Source organism: Amblyraja radiata, chromosome 4, assembly GCF_010909765.2.
Source record: "Amblyraja radiata isolate CabotCenter1 chromosome 4, sAmbRad1.1.pri, whole genome shotgun sequence".
NCBI classification, from domain to species: domain Eukaryota; kingdom Metazoa; phylum Chordata; class Chondrichthyes; order Rajiformes; family Rajidae; genus Amblyraja; species Amblyraja radiata.
In genome coordinates, this window is record NC_045959.1 from 78,340,014 (window position 1) to 78,356,869 (window position 16,856).

The following is a 16,856-nucleotide window of genomic DNA, read 5'->3' on the forward strand; positions in this document are numbered from 1 at the left end:
TGAGAGCAGTGGGGGAGAGAGAGGTGGGGGAGAGAGAGGGGTGGGGGAGAGAGAGAGGTGGGGAGAGAGAGGTGGGGGGGAGAGAGTGGGGGGGAGAGAGTGGGGGGGAGAGAGAGAGGGAGTCCAGCTGTGGGAGGTGTGCGGGCGGCGTACTTGAGCAGGTGGCGGGCCAGGTGGGCCTCAATTGGTGGTCAGTAAAACACCAAGTCCAGCACTGGATCAACTAAAGGGCCCTGTCCCACTGCAGGGACCTAATTTGCGAGTTTAGAAGAGTTTGCACTCGACCCAATCTCGCAGCATGGTCGACACATGGTCCTAGCAGAAAGTTCAAGAGAGAGAAGTTCAAGCAAGAATTTCATTGTCTTATCTGGGACACATGACAATAAACTCTCTTGAATCTTGATTAGATTATAGCTATTGACAGTTCCCGAACCCAATCACAAAATCCACCATTGCATTGTTTCAACAGAAAGTTCTAGCAGGAAGACAGTTTACAAAATGAATAGAAACATTTCTCCAGGTACTATAAACAATTTGAACAAGGCTTCACACTTCACAAGATAACAGCAGAAACACTCTGCAACATAATTAACTCGTACATATACATTTAGTGGGACGATAGATGGCACAATGGGCCAAGTGTTCGGCTGGCAACCGGAAGGTAGCCGGTTCGAATCCCTCTTGGAGTGCATACTGTCGTTGTGTCCTTGGGCAAGACACTTCACCCACCTTTGCCTGTGTGTGAATGTGTGTGAATGTGTGTGAGTGATTGGTGGTGGTCGGAGGGGCCGTAGGCGCAGATTGGCAGCCACGCTTCCGTCAGTCTGCCCCAGGACAGCTGTGGCTACAGAAGTAGCTTACCACCACCGAGTGTGACTGAGGAGTGAATGAATAATGCGATGTAAAGCGCCTTGAGTATTAGAAAGGCGCTATATAAATCCCATCCATTATTATTATTATATAAACAAAAGGAATTATCCCCAACTTCCATCTAGGATCCAGACTCCTTGCAACCTTTCACAGAAAGTGGACAAACAGGCTTTACAAATGAGCGGGGGGGTGGCGTGGATGAGCGAGAGGGGGTGGCGGGTATGAGCTGGGGTGGTTTGGGTCCCGGCGGGGGGGGGGGGGGGGTAGCGGGCCCCGCCGCAGCGGCGTCTGTTGTTGAGGTCACAGCCGCTCCCGCCCGGCAACGGAAGGTCTCTTGGTCGCTAGGCTGGCCGATGGCGAGGCTCCAACGCCGCGGATGGAAACATTGGACAGGGCGGGCAGACACCGCACCCGCACCCCTCTTCCACGACTTACCTGGAGTAGACGCGAGGCATCGCGCTCAATGGATGAAATACAAATGGCAGTCTGATCACGCCCGGGCCCACTGCGCACGCGCGGATAGACGGCGCCATGTTGCGTCGCTTACCCAACTGAGCAGGTGCGGATGGGCGCATTTGTTTCTCCCCCAGCGGCCAGAGCCAGAATTTCGGGCGATTTCCAACAAAGTGGAAACGTTGATTGTGCTCCGATTTAAAAAAAAATTCTGGGGATTTTTTCTTACTCTGGGGGGGAAAAAGGGGGGTGCGGTCGCACCTAGCGCACCCCCCCTTCGGACGGCCATGACTTTTCTGCTTGATATTTAATCCATCTCCTGAAAAGCAAAGTAAAGACAGAGCTGTTCAAATACATCTAAAAGTCACTTTAATTGTCATCTGAGTCACTCTCCTCATCAGCCTTGTCACTGTCAGGGTGAGGTCCCCAGGCAGATGCTGCAACTGAGTCTTCTCCCGTGTCAGCCCTCCTTGCCCTCATCCCTCCTGCATGCCACAAGCTGATGGCTGGCCGGGGATCAAAGTCCTTGATGTTACTGGCCTGCAGCATGATGAGGAGCTGGTCCGTCACCTGGTCGCCCTGGAGGGAACTTCTGATGGTGGTCTTCAGCTGCTTCAGCCAGCTGAAGCCTCGCTCAGCCTCAGCTGAACTTGCCGGTATGGTAAGGACAAGGTCAAGGAGAGGGCAGATGTTGGATAGCTCTTCTGGTGTGGGACTTCAGGAACACCATGCTGTATCACAACAGCCCTTTCAGCAACATGGCTGTTACTTGGCACTACATTGGAGCATTAGGGGGAGCTTCAATGCCCAAATTTCAGGGTGGGTTTCTGATGAAAAAGTGGGGGAGAACTGGTAAGCGAGAGACAGGCACAGAGACAGAAAGAGCAGAGGGAGAGACAGAAATAGACAGAGATGGAGACAGAGACAGATAGAAAGACACAGATTGGAGGACAGGTTGGAGGGATATGGACCAAACGCGGGCAGGTGGCTCTGCAGTTTCTCTCCCCCTCCCGTGGGGTGAGGGATTTAAGGGCCTGTCCCACTTGGGTGACATTTTCGGCGATAGCCTGAAAAGAGGTTGTCACGTCGTGGTCGGGCCGTGACGCGTCGTGACACATGTAGTGACGCGCGGGTGTCATTCCAGGATTTTGGGTGTCTCATCATGTCGTGCGCCCTGCCACACGCTGATGTAAGCTGTCCTGCAGGTGATGCCCGGTTAGGGTTAGGGACCACAGATGGGCTGTAAAATATTCTTCCTTCAATGCATGGATTTTAAACATTAATATTGTGGTGGCCTGGACAAGGTCAGGAAAAGGCTAGACGCTGGGCAGGTTCAGAAGTCCTTTAATCAAGCATGGCCAACACACAAAACACCCCCGAGCAGGAACCGGTAAACCCCGTGGGCAGCCAACCGTCCCTGTCCCTCAAGAGCCGAGGGGGATGACCCAAGGAGTGGCCTAATCTCCAGGGACCGCCACAGGACCCCCGCCTCCCCCCCCCCCACAAGAACCAGAGGCACGAAACGGACAGGAGGGCGCACGCCGTGACCAACCCGCGTGCGCACCATACCTGGCACAGGAACCGGCAACCGACCAACAGGTGCAGGAGACGGAATAGCCACTGGAGGAGGTACCCACGCTACCAGCATCGGCCGATCAATGTCAACATGCACCGGCTTCAGCCGCGCAACCGAAACAGTCTCACGCCGACCCCCCATGTCCAGGACGAAGGTGGACGAGCCATGTTCCAGGACCCGGAAGGGATCCTCGTACGGCCGCTGGAGGGGTGTCCAATGAGCATCGTTACGCAGAAAGACGAACTGGCAGTCCTCCAGAGTAGAGGGAATGTGCGGACGGAAAGACCCATGACGAGGCGTGGGCACCTTGCAGAGCGTCCGAAGGCTGCTCCACCTGGCCCCGTGCCGGCAGGATGAACTCCCCGGGCACCGTCAACAGGGCCCCAAACACAAACTCGGTGGAGGAGGAGGCCAAGTCCTCCTTGTGTGCAGTGCGGATCCCCAGCAAAACCCACAGCAAGTCGTCTACTCAGTCCGGTTCATTGAGCCATGCCTTCAGGGCTTCCTTGAGTTGGTGGTGAAACCGCTCCACCAGGCCGTTCGCCTGCAGATGATACGCCGTAGTGTGGTGTAAGCAAACCCCCAGGTGGCGTGCCATGGCCGACCACAGTTCTGATGTGAACTGAGGCCCCCGGTCGGATGTTATGTTCAGCGGCACCCCAAACCGGGCGATCCGGTGCATCACCAAGGCCCGAGCACGTGGCCATTGAGGTATCAGCCAGCGGAATGGCTTCAGGCCACCTCGTGAGGCGGTCCACCATGGTGAAGAGGTATGTCATGCCCCGGGATGGCGGCAGCGGCCCCACGATGTCCACGAGGAACCGACCCCTGGTGCGGCGATCCCAAGGGAAGACGCAATGAATATGGCCAGCTGCCAAAGGAGTCACTGACGACCGGCCTGTGTTTCCCAGGAATGCACAGGGCGGGCGACATTTGCCTGGCTCCTCAGCTGCGGTGATAATAGCAGGCGTCTGGTGGTATTGGAGGTGATGTTGGCTGGGCTGAACACCAGTGAACTTTGCTGGTGTTGGAGGGAGCTGCCGACGGGCCGTGCTGGAACAACGTGCCTGCGCTGGAATGCCCGATGGCGGCCGGATTTCGCCGTGGAGGTCGTCCAGAATCGGCCTAGACGCGGTCGATAGCGGCCCCGACCTGCTCTGTGCTTCCCAACACCGCGGGAAGGACGGCCAGCGCTTCCAGTTCCTGCTGGTCAGCGCGCTCAGCCAGCGCCTGCGTGTCAGTAAAGGGATCACTGACGAGCTGCAGGCGGATGTCGGGCAGGAGCTGCTAGAGGGAGGCATGTTTAAATAAACAACAGGGCTCGTGGTCGCCCATAAGGGCGAGCATGTCCTCCAGGAGGGCCAGCAGTCATTTAGGCCGTCCATACGGAGAATCCGAGCTTCCCGCTCAAACTCGCTAAGGTCAAATCTCCTGATGAGCAGGGCCTTGAGGCTGCCGGGGGGGGGGGGGCGCGGAGATAAGGTTTGACTCGCCTCGCAGTCGCCTGGTCACGAGCGCTGACCATGTAAAAGTACTTGGTTTCAACTACCGTCATCCTCCGTAGAGCGAACTGTGCCTCTGCCGGCTGAAACCAGATATCAGGCTCTTCAGTCCACAAAGTCGGGAGCTTCAGTGCAACGGCATTGTTTTCCATCACGATGCGTGATGAATGTCGGGGTCACCAGTTGTAGTGGCCTGGACGAGGTCAGTAAAAGGCCAGACGCCAAGCAGGTTCAGAAGTCCTTTAATCAAGCATGGCAAACACACAGAACACCCCCTAGCAGGAACCGGGAAACCCCGTGGGCAGACAACCGTCCCTGTCACTCAAGAGCCGAGGGGGATGACCCAAGGAGTGGCCTAACCTCCAGAGACCGCCACAATATATTAAAATTAATACAATAAAATCAATTGTGCAAATGAAAAGATGTTCAGTTTTATTTTGTATTGGTCCGCTTCCAGATCCAAATCATTGTCTCTAACTTTTCACAGGGATGGATTCAGTGAGTGTAGACTGAACTCCCCTCTCCCCTCCACCCCCTTCTTCCTCCCCTCCTGTCCCCATCCCTCCTTCTCCATTCCCTTCCACCCTTCTCCGTTCCCCTCTCCCCTTCCCCCTCTCCGCTCCACTCTTCTCCCCCTTCTCCACTCCCCCACCCCCTCCCCTCACAGCCCCTTCGCCCCCTCTCCCTCCCTTCTCCCATTTTCCAACCCCCCTCACACTTTCCCTGATGCTCCCCATTTGTGGACCCAGCCTGTAACAGCTAGATACCACTAATAGTACGGCACAAAGTCTACACCACATCATGTTTTAGTAACATAGACCATGGGCACAACACCCCCCACCTTCTGCCCCCACCCCCCCGGCCCTGTTGCCTTGCTTCAAAATGGGTGGTGGGTATTTAGACTCAGTGGTATGCAGGTGGGTGGCACTGGTATATTGACAACATTGCCTGTACCCAGTTGAAAAGCCCGCTGCCTCTGGCGGTTTGGAGAGACCATTGGAAGAGAGATCTGCCTCTGGAACAACTCGTGACCAACAGTTTAGTTTCCATGCAGAATATTGGGGTTTCAAGTCCAACCCCTGGGGCCCCTGTGTCACATTTAGTTCAGAGATACAGTGCCCTTCGGCCCACTGAGTCCGCACCGACCAGCAATCCCCCGCACACTATCACACACACACTAGGGACAATTTATAAATACCAAGCCTATCAACCTAGAGTTAGGGTTAGGGTTACCTCCCACACTGCAACAGAAGGAAACAAAACAGGCAATACGGGCTAAAAAGATGAAGTACGAAGGGAAGCTGGCCAGGAATATAAAGAAGGACAGTAAAAGCTTCTTTAGATATGTTAAGGGGAAAAGAGTAGCAAAGTCAAATGTGGGTCTCTTGAAGGCAGACACGGGTGAAATTATTATGGGCAACAAGGAAATGGCAGAAGAGTTGAATATGTACTTCGGATCGGTCTTCACTATGGAAGACACAAACAATCTCCCAGATGTACTGGAGGACAGAGGATCTAAGGGGGTAGAGGAACTGAAATAAATTTTCATTAGGCGAGGAATTGTATTGGGTAGGCTAATGGGACTGAAGGATGATAAATCCCCTGGACCTGATGGTCTGCATCTCAGGGTCCTCAGGGAGGTGGCGCTAGAAATAGTGGACGCATTGGTGATCATTTTCCAATGTTCAATAGATTCAGGATCAGTTCCTGTGGATTGGAGAGTAGCTAATGTTATCCCACTTCTCAAGAAAGGAGCGAGAGAGAAAACGTGGAATTACAGACCAGTTAGCCTGAATTCGGTGGTGGGAAAGATGCTGGATTTAATTATTAAAGAGGTAATAATGGGGCATTTGGATAGCAGTAAAAGGATTAGTCCAAGTCAACATGGATTTATGAAAGGGAAATCATGCTTGACTAATCTTCTGGAATTTTTTGAAGATGTGACAAATGGATGAAGGGGTGCTAGTGGATGTAGTGTATCTAGACTTTCAGAAAGCCTTTGATAAGGTCCCGCACGGGAGACTGGTGACTAAAATTAGAGCACATGGTATTGGGGGTAGGGTGTTGACATGGATAGAAAATTGGTTGGCAAAGAGTAGGAGTGAACGGGTCTTTTTCAGAATGGCAGGCAGTGGCGAGTGGAGTGCCGCAAGTCTCGTTGTTGGGGCCGCAACTGTTTACCATATATATTAATGATTTGGAAGAGGGAATTAGGAGCAACACCAGCAAGTTTGCGGATGACACAAAGCTGGATGGCAGTGTGAGCTGTGAAAAGGATGTTAGGAGGTTGCAGGGTGACCTGGACAGGTTGAGTGAATGGGCAGATGCGTGGCGGATGCAGTATAATATAGATAAATGTGAGGTTATCCACTTTGGCGGCAAAAACAAGGGGGCGGATTATTATCTCAATGGGGTTAGGTTAGGTAAGGGGGAGGTGCAGCGAGACCTGGGCCTCCTTGTACACCGGTCACTGAAAGTTGGCTTACAGGTACAACAGGCAGTGAAGAAAGCTAATGGAATGTTGGCCTTCATAACAAGAGGATTTCAGTATAGGAGTAAAGTGGTTCTTCTGCAGTTGTATAGGGCTCTGGTGAGACCACATCTGGAGTATTGTGTACAGTTTTGGTCTCCTAATTTGAGGAAGGACATCCTTGTGATTGAAGCAGTGCAGCGTAGGTTCACGAGATTGATCCCTGGGATGGCGGGACTGTCATATGAGGAAAGAATGAAAAAACTAGGCTTGTATTCACTGGAGTTTAGAAGGATGAGGGGGTATCTTATAGAAACATATAAAATTATAAAAGGACTGGACAAGCTAGATGCGGGAAAAATGTCCCCAATGTTGGGCGAGTTCAGAACCAGGGGCCACAGTCTTAGAATAAAGGGGAAGTCATTTAAGACTGAGGTGAGAAAAAACCTTTTCACCCAGAGGGTTGTGAATTTATGGAATTCCCTGCCACAGAGGGCAGTGGAGGCCAAGTCACTGGATGGATTTAAGAGAGATTTAGATAGAGCTCTAGGGCTAGTGGAGTCAAGGGATATGGGGAGAAAGCAGGCACTGATTATTGATAGGGGATGATCAGCCATGATCACAATAAATGGCGGTGCTGGCTTGAAAGGCCGAATGGCCTCCTCCTGCACCTATTTTCTATGTTTCTATGTTTGTATAAATTGTCCCTAGCGTGTGTGGGATAGTGTGCGGGGGAATCGCTGGTCGCAGGCTGGGTCCACAAATGGGGTCGTGGGGGAAAATGGGGGTGGGGGGAGAGGGGGTTGGAGAAGGGAGGGAGAGGGGGAGAAGGGGATGTGAGGGGAGCGGGCGGGGAGTGGAGAAGGAGAAGAAGAGTGGAGAGGGGAGAAGGGAAGAGGAGGGTGGAAGGGAAGAAGGAAGAAGGGGCTCAGGCGCTCGACACTGCTGCAAATTGTTCTGTTGCTGTTGTTCCCTTAAAGGGCCTGTCCCACTGCAATTTTTTCGGCGACTGCGGAGCGTCAGTGACTGACGCCATTTAAATCCGTCACTGATGCTCCACAGTCGCCGAAAAAAATCGCAAAGTGGGACAGGCCCTTTAAGGGAACAACAGCAACAGAACAATTTGTAGCGGTGTCGATCGCCAATCCGCTGCCTGAGCCGCTGGTTCACAAACAAGCAGCAACTCCACAGGAAAGGCAGGGAACAAGGATAAGGCAGGAGCTCTCTGAGAAACACTGGCACAGTTTGCATCAGGCCATTCGCTGTCCACATCAGCCAAGCTTTCCTTTGCTTGACAAGCCGGGCAAAATGGTAAGGCATTTAGGTTGCCCAGCGGGACTTTAGGTGGCCATTGGCAACCGGGCAACCGTTAGTTTTGAGCCCTGACTGCCCGTGCAGAGCTCCAACTTATCAGATAAATAATAACGACAATAGAAACAAAAACGGCAAGAAAAACATTGTCAAGTCAGAATGTGCATTTCACAGTATACTGTTGTAGCAGTAAAAAATATTGTCTATGGGGGGGTGAGTGTTCAGTGCAGAGTTCAGAGTGGTGATGGCCTTGGGGTAGAAACTTTTAATCTTGTGGTGTGTGATTTGATGGTCCTGAGGGCAGAAGGGCAAACAAGGAATGTGCGGGATGAGATGAGTCTTTTAGGATGTGTGATGCCTTCCGCAGGCAACGAGAGCTATAGATCTCTTCCAGGGCAGGCAGATGTGTGTTGGTGATCTTCTGGGCTGTATTGATGACTCTCAGCAGAGTCTTCTTGTCAGCCACAGAACTGTTGCCATACCACACCAGGATGCCATGTCTCAGGACACTCTCTATTTCAGAGCACCATAATGTTTGGGACACATGGCTTCACAGGTGTTTGAAATTGCTCAGGTGTGTTTAAATGCCTCCTTAATGCAGGTATAAGAGAGCTCTCAGCACCCAGTCTTTCCTCCAGTCTTTCCATCACCTTTGGAAACTTTTATTGCTATTTATGAACATGAGGACCAAAGTTGTGCCTATAAATGTCAAATAAGCCATTATGAGACTGAGAAACAAGAATAAAACTGTTAGAGACATCAGCCAAACCTTAGGCTTACCAAAATCAATTGTTTGGAACATCATTAAGAAGAAAGAGAGCACTGGTGAGTTCACTAATCACAAAGGGAATGGCAGGCCAAGGTAGATCTCCACAGCTGATGACAGAAGAATTCCATCTATAATAAAGAAAACTCTCTAAACACCTGTCCGACAGATCAGAAACACTCTTTCAGGAGTCAGTTGCGGATTTGTCAATGACCACTGTCTGCAGAAGAATTCATGAACAGAAATACCGAGGCTACACTACAAGATGCAAACCACTGGTTAGCTGCAAAAATAGGATGGCCGGGTTACAGTTTGCCAAGAAGTACTTAAAAGAGCAACCAGAGTTCTGGAAAAAGGTCGTGGACAGATGAGATGAATATTAACATATCAGAGTGATGGCAAGAGCAAAGTATGGAGGAGAGAAGGAACTGCCCAAGATCCAAAGCATACCACCTCATCTGTGAAACACAGTGATAGGGGTGTTATGGCCTGGGCATATATGGCTGCTGAAGGTACTGGCTCGCTTATCTTCATTGATGAAACAACTGCTGTTAGTAGTAGCATAATGAATTCTGAAGTGTATAGACACATCCTATCTGCTCAAATTCAATAAATGCTGCAAAACATATTGGCTGACGGTTCATTCTACAGCAAGGCAATGATCCCAAACAGACTGCTAAAGCAACAAAGGAGTTTTTCAAAGCTAAAAAATGGTAAATTCTTGAGTGACCAAGTCAATCACTCGATCTGAACCCAATTGAGCATACCTTTTATAGGCTGAAGAGAAAACTGAAGGGGACTAGCCCCCAAAACAAGCATAAGCTAAAGATGGCTGCAATACAGCCTGGCAGAGCATCACCAGAGAAGACACCCAGCAACTGGTGATGTCCATGAATTACAGATTTCAAGCAGTCATTATATGCAAAGGATGTCAACAAAATACTAAACATGACTACTGTCATTTACATGACATTGCTGTGCCCCAAACATTATGGTGTCCAGAAATAGGGGGACTATGTATAAACACTGCTGTAATTTCTACATGGTAAAACCAAAATATAAAATATGGCCTTTATTAAAATCTGACAATGTGCACTTTAACCAACATGTGATTTTCTTTCTATTACAAATCTCAAATTGTGGAGTACAGAGGCAAATAAATAAATGATGGGTCTTTGTCCCAAATATTATGGAGGGCACTGTAGATAGATTCTTGATTAGTACATGTGTCAGAGGTTCTGGGCAGAAGTCAGGAAAATTGGGAGGGGGGGGAGAAATAGATCGGCCAAGATTAAATGACGGAGTAGACCTGATGGGCCGAATGGCCTAATTCTACTCCTATTCCTTATGATCTTATTCAAAAATCCCAATGGTTAAGTATTGGGCTCCCTTGAAACTCACCAGGACCATCTTTAATCCTCTCCTGGGACCCCGATATATGGACTCAGGGTAAGAGAAGCAGGTACTTTAATAGCATTTAAAAGATACTGGATAGGTACATGAATAGGAAAGGTTTGGAGGGATATGGGCCAAACATGGGAAATGGCTCTAACTTAGATGGAGCATCTTGATCGGAATAGACGAGTTAGGCAGAAGACCTGTTTCTATGCTGCATGATTCTATGCCTCGCTTGAAACTCACTGGGCTTGTGGTATCTGCAGCTTTTCAATTTACTGAGACTTAATGGTTCACTGGATAATATATTTTTTTATTGTGTAACAACTAAAAAAGTGTGAATTAAAAGTTTGTTGCAGTATTAATCAGATTGACATCTATCATTCTGGAAAATCTGTCATTCTGGCACAAAGTCCTGAACATCCCAGTTATCACTGTATAAATTATATTTTCTAACTGTGCTGCTCGAGATGCTTTCATTGCATAGCACTGATATGCTTATAATTTGGCATTAAATGCCCTTTAAAGGCCTGTCCCACTTGGGCGTCATTTGCGCGTCATTTACCCGTCAAGCCAGTAGTGACTGACGCGCGACAGTCGCGTGACTGTTGCGTGAAAATCATCTAGCAGTACGACAGTCGCGCGCCAAATGCTCTTGAGGGCCCTACTTCTTTTGTGAGCCATTTGCGATGTCGTTCGACTTAGTCCGATCTCCGTGGCAAGGATTTTCCCAGTGAAAATATTTCAAAACTACGCGCGCTTTATACCCGGGTGCTCAAATGACGCGCAAATGGCGTGCCGACAGCGTACAGGCGCATGGTTACGGACGTTGACGCATGGTAACGCATAATAAATTTGCATGGGCAATGTTCGTGCGTCACCGAACGTAACCATGCATCACCACGCGCTACACGTACGTCAGTACGTCAACGTCAACGTGCGCAAGGGATACATCACGCAGGTGGCGCGTGTGGATTTTGAGCATTCCAAAATCCTGGGGCGCCGCGCGTTACTGCATACGCCATCACGCACGCGTCATGACACGGCAATCAATCAATGACGCGCAAATGACACCCAAGTGCGACAGGCCCTTTAGAAATCCATATGTGCCACATCATCATATTTCCCTCATCAACCCACTACTGCTTCATTACAACACATTTCAAGGTAATTAGACATGATTTGTATTTTTTTTAATCTCTGTGGGCTTGCTCTGATTCGGCTCTAGATTTTTCCCTCCAAACATAGTTAAACCAGCCTGTCATGAGATTTTTCGTTTTTTCCCAATCACCATTTTTCAAACAGCGGTGTAACATTTCCAAATTTCTAGTCCCCAGTCATCTCCCCTAAACTTGCAGGTTATTGGTAGATTGTGGCAGCCCCTCTGCAGTTTCCTCCCCTACTTCTTTCAGCAACTGTAATGTATCCTATCGGTGCCAGGTGATTTATCCACTTCACGCATTGCTACCCTTTGTAGTATCTCTGTCAATTTGTTTTCCCCATCAAAGGTGTAATCTTTCTTTGCTCAGACTCCAGCAACATCTTTTTCTTAGATAAAGAATTGTGTTCTCATTTAGTATGTCAGCTTTACAGGTGCAGTTGGGGGCTATGGGTGAGTGGTGCTTTTCATAGTTTGAAAACATCTGTATGTAGATGCTTCGTTAATTCTTGGCTTTTTCACATTCTTTACAGGATTTACCACTTACTAAGAAGTATTGCCTAGAATTTTTGCGATTTTGCTTCCTTTTCCCACTATTGTCTTTACCAACATTATTGTACCAGTTATTTCACATGTGAAAATTAGAGATATTTACCCGAGATCATTATGCTTACGTTACAATGAATGGTGATTCCCCTACTTATAGGCCAAGAAAGGGAAAACTACAACGTGCTTATTTATATTTATTAACTAAGACAATTACACCTGGTTTCAATCTAATCAATTAAATAAATCTGTTCAAAGTTAGAAATATCTCCAGTGTAAACAGGTGAATAATTATAAATCAAAGCTTTCACTTCGTCCTCCCTGTTAGAAAACTGATGGAAATTCTTCCGTGCTAGAAAACAAAATGCATTTACAGAATTTTTTTTTATTGATAATTTCTTATATTTGCATATATAAACTGAACAAAAATATTTCATTACTAGCTAAAGAAATTTTATCAATTAGAAAAAAAAATAGCCAAATACAGGAAACAATCCAAGCATACCTTCATTAACAAAAAAATCAGCTAAATACCACGAGACTTTAATTGCTTCAGAGGAATGTGGGATTTCCTTAGTTAATTTCCACTCATAAGGACTTCTCTCAGGGTGCCACTGTACTGCATAAATAGGATATCTGAAAGCTACATTCATATATCAATCAGGCTGAAGAAGACAATCACAACAAAAAAATCATCTATTAAATGACTTTTAAAGCCTATTTGTTGCAAAAAGTGCCTAAACCAAGAATGAAAATTGCGAAGATAAAAATTATCATATAGTTCAACATGAAAGTACATGTACACATAACAGTAACAATGACTTTACAGGTAAATTATGAGGGATTTTCAGACATTCTGCCATTTCAAACTTACCTTTATCATTCATTGAAATGTCAAATCCATTTGAAAGTAATACAAAAATATGTAAACTGGATGATAATAGTTATGGATGCTACAAACACACACAATATATATACTGTCATATAGAAAGATCTAAAATCATCATTTTTACATGACAAAATCTTTAAAACTGTCAATTGGTCATCATTTTTTTTAAAAACATTTCATTTTATCCAGGCAAACTGTTATCCATAAAATCATATTTTTGTTCCTTTCAGTGAGCAATGGACCCGTTTCATGAAAACCTATTTATGTTCTATAGACTGCACTATTAAGATTATTTTGTGGCTCATAAAAATGTTGTCAATAATAAATGTTGATTATTCACTCGTTAATTGTTTTTGAAATCTAATAAATCTAATAAACCTGCCTCAGTTGGGGATCCATTTCCTATGCTTCCTTTGAACTCACCAGTGCCCCAGTTGCTATACTCTTCCCATTTTGCAACCCTGTTTCCCACTCTACCTTTAAACACAGCTAAATCCTGTTTCCTGTACTTGCTTTAAACTCACTGAGGCCCCATTTCCTGCACGTGCTTGAAGCTCACCGAATTCATTGGACAGTCTATTTATTATTGTATCGCATCTAAAAAAAAATTAAAAGTCAGGGTTTAATTACAGTAATATCTAATAGTCTAGAAAATCTGCTTATCTGGCATCTTATGGTGCCGGATTATTGGATTTTTATGTAGCTAAGAGATAAATATTAGGACACCTAAGTTTGGTTCTGGTGTGTGGTGAATTACTTCATCTCAGCCTGTGGGTGTCAGATTCCAACTGCTTTATATACAATAAATTATTTTGTTTAAATACCGTTGAGCAGTCAATTTATTTACAACAAATTGCCATAAACTGCAAGCAGATGTTACCCAGCCACACAAATAAATCCTAGGTAGTTAATATCTTTGGAACTGTGGTTCCAAAACGTACAACAATGCAACAAATTAATTAAAACATATTTAAAATACTCAAATTAGAAACCTTTATATGTTATGGTCTGTTGGTGACATAATGAGTTGCATTAGCTTATTACAGTCATAAAGAGAAGTGTATCTGAGAGAATAAATGAACTTTGAAACCGAATGTGCAGCTTATAACTACAAAAGAGAGCATCATCATATTTCTCAGCCAGCAATAATCATTTACCAGCTTTTTCTCAGCTTAACTACTATGGGCACAAACATTTTGCAGCTTTAATAAATCACATCCTTACAATTATAAAAGCATAATTAGAATGAATGAATTCTATTTTACGAATGAATTATACTTTATTATCACATGTGACAAATCACAGTGAGATTCTATGTTTTGCATACACAAGTATGCAAGGAGTCACAACATATGGGGTGCCAACAAAGTATTCCATTTAGTTCCCAATGGTCCCCCTTTGTTCCTGGTGCCCCATCCCCACCCCCCATGCTGAGCCCCCCTTTTTTCTCGGTGTCCCCCCAACGAGGATGTGAATATCATCCCAGAATTCTATTCAATTATTTAAATCTGCTGCAGTGATTTTAATTTACCTTCCATGGTCGACACAAATTCTTTCTGCTTACTGTCCATATTTGTACTCAGGATTCTGTAGAACTTACTTAATTTTTTATTGTTTGTAAAATTCTGAAAGATGTCATAACAAATTCTGAGAAACACAAAAATAACAAATCTTTCTGCATTCATTATCTATATTGTATCTAGAACATTGATTTTGTGTAAGAAATGCAAATTGTATGATCATACAAAATAGTTAAACTAAACAATTAATAATATAGACGTTGACTTTATATTAAAAACTGAACATTTTTCACTTTGTCATTGGACAAACAATGTTATTTTTCAAATAATTATTTAAATTGTAAGTTTCAAATTGCGCATTTCTGATTTTACAATGAACATGAGCAAATATTAATACTAAAATAATGTGCCAAAGCACAGCTCTGCAAATCAACTGAAAAACAGTAAATTTAAATATATATATCTTGAGATGAATGTGTTGTCCTATCACGAGTGGCTAAAGGAATTGGATCTATAATGAGGGACAATCTTATTAAAACATATGCAATCTTGAGAGAACACAACAGGATGGATGCGGCAGCTGCTATGGAGCGAAGGAAATAGGCAACGTTTCGGGCCGAAACGTTTCAGTTCCAAAGCCCGCTGGCTTTCTCCAGCATTTTTGTCTACCTTCGATTTTCCAGCATCTGCAGTTCCTTCTTAAACAACAGGGTAGATGTTGAGTTGTTTCCACTTATGAGAGAAGCTTGATCAAGCTGACATAGTTACAAGAATAGGAAAGGTCATTTAAAACTGAGGTGTGTAAAGTCTTCTTTTCACATAGGGTGATGAATCTCTGCAATTACCAATCCTGGAGCATGGTGAAGGCTTGATCATCTGGGAGAGAGGTGGGTTTTTAAAGAGGAAGTGAATCACTTTTTGAAAGATCAGGAAATTCTGAGCTATGGGAATCATGACAGAAGAAAAGTTGATATCTGGGCAGATATACCATGATAATATTCAATGAAAAGCAGGTTTAAGGAGGCAAGTAGCCAATTCCAGTTCCTATGTTATTATGGTTTTATGTCCTTATTTCTTCTTCTTTTCGATTTAATTGTTAGAATTACCAGTGATGAGCAGGTTATTTAAAGCAAGACTGTATCCCAAAAGAACAGCCGAGCTTTCATCTGGATGATTTAGTTTTGCAAGCGGCGAGATTCATGATATGGGAAGAAATAGATGAATAATATAATAATAATAAATATAATAGCAAGGACACACCAGACAGCTATTTTAAAGGTTTCCAATTAACCATACAGTTTTGAGCGTATGCAGCTCAAGCCCAACTTATTTTTTGATACTACTCCACATTCACTTTATATCACTTGAAGCAGTACTGTATACAATTTACACATTATTAATCTACAGTTGCTGGAACAGTCATAAACGCTCTGTTTTTAAACAATCTGAATAATGGAGTGAGAAGAGTAATGTTAAAAAGATTACAATGGAAACAAAGAACACAGTCCATAAACGTGTCATATCTGGACTAAAATGCATATGCAAAATTGATGGGCCATCTGGAGTATCTGTGGGTCTGTAATGAATTCCATCTTAAGATAATGAAAGTGTGTAGTGTTCTTTACCAAATTGTTATAACGAATGCAAGTCTCAAATGAATGATCAGTGCAACATGTCAGAGGTTATGGTTGAATTAAATTAGGAAAATAGAATGAAGGATTTCTAATTTGTCTTTTAACTGTGCTGCAAGCTCCATTAACACTCACACACTGGTCCATGGAATACAACTCCAAGCAAACTCTAAAAGACTAAACATAGAAACATAGAAAATAGGTGCAGGAGGTGGCAATTTTGGCCCTTCAAGCCTGCAGAGCCATTCATTGTGATCATGGCTGATCATCCACAATCAGTAACCCGTGCCTGCTTCTCCCCATATCCCTTGATTCCGCAACCCCCCTAGATCTCTTTCTCGTGGTTATTCACCACAAATTTATAAATATCTTTTTAGTTGTTCACTCTTTAGTATCAGGTGACAAGCATTTCTCAATTCTCTAAGTTAAGATGTCAAATACATTTCTTCTGTCCAACCTGAACAAAAACAATGCCCTTGGTAGCATCACCTTTATCTGGGAATTCCCGAAATTCACCAATATATGGCAGACTTTAACAAATCTGGAAGGAATGTCATGAACAAGATGGTGTGCCACAAAATCCTACAGCTCATAAAGCCTCTTACAACCATTTAAAGGAACTCATTAGATCTGTAGTTAGTGCGAAAGGAAGACTGTCTGTTTCACTCTCAGGTGCCCAGCACTGTGAGGCCGCCAAAGCTCAGGCAGACAGTGGGGACAATCTTCTGTCAGTTTTCTCCTAGTCACCACAACAAAAAAATCTGCTTT

The 16,856-nt window shown here is 45.4% G+C and overlaps 2 protein-coding genes and 1 long non-coding RNA gene across 6 annotated transcripts in view; 1 reads left to right on the forward strand and 2 right to left on the reverse strand.

The window, feature by feature from the left end:
• The window catches only part of LOC116972299, a 17,315-nt gene extending 16,755 nt beyond the window's left edge, over window positions 1–560 (reverse strand). Inside the window, exon 1 of the long non-coding RNA XR_004411765.1 lies at window positions 451–560. This is a non-coding gene — a long non-coding RNA (uncharacterized LOC116972299). The remainder of the gene's footprint in view (window positions 1–450) is intronic.
• Window positions 1–16,856, forward strand: part of nkain3 (sodium/potassium transporting ATPase interacting 3) — a 492,740-nt gene that overhangs the window by 247,866 nt on the left and 228,018 nt on the right. The gene's annotated exons all lie outside the window — the stretch shown is intronic.
• The window catches only part of LOC116972622 (gamma-glutamyl hydrolase-like), a 71,630-nt gene continuing 67,052 nt past the window's right edge, over window positions 12,279–16,856 (reverse strand). Inside the window, exons 6-8 of the mRNA XM_033020437.1 lie at window positions 14,469–14,562; window positions 12,554–12,691; window positions 12,279–12,400 (exon numbers count right to left, since the gene is read on the reverse strand). Of these exons, the coding sequence (XP_032876328.1) occupies window positions 12,279–12,400; window positions 12,554–12,691; window positions 14,469–14,562 (354 nt within the window). The remainder of the gene's footprint in view (window positions 12,401–12,553; window positions 12,692–14,468; window positions 14,563–16,856) is intronic.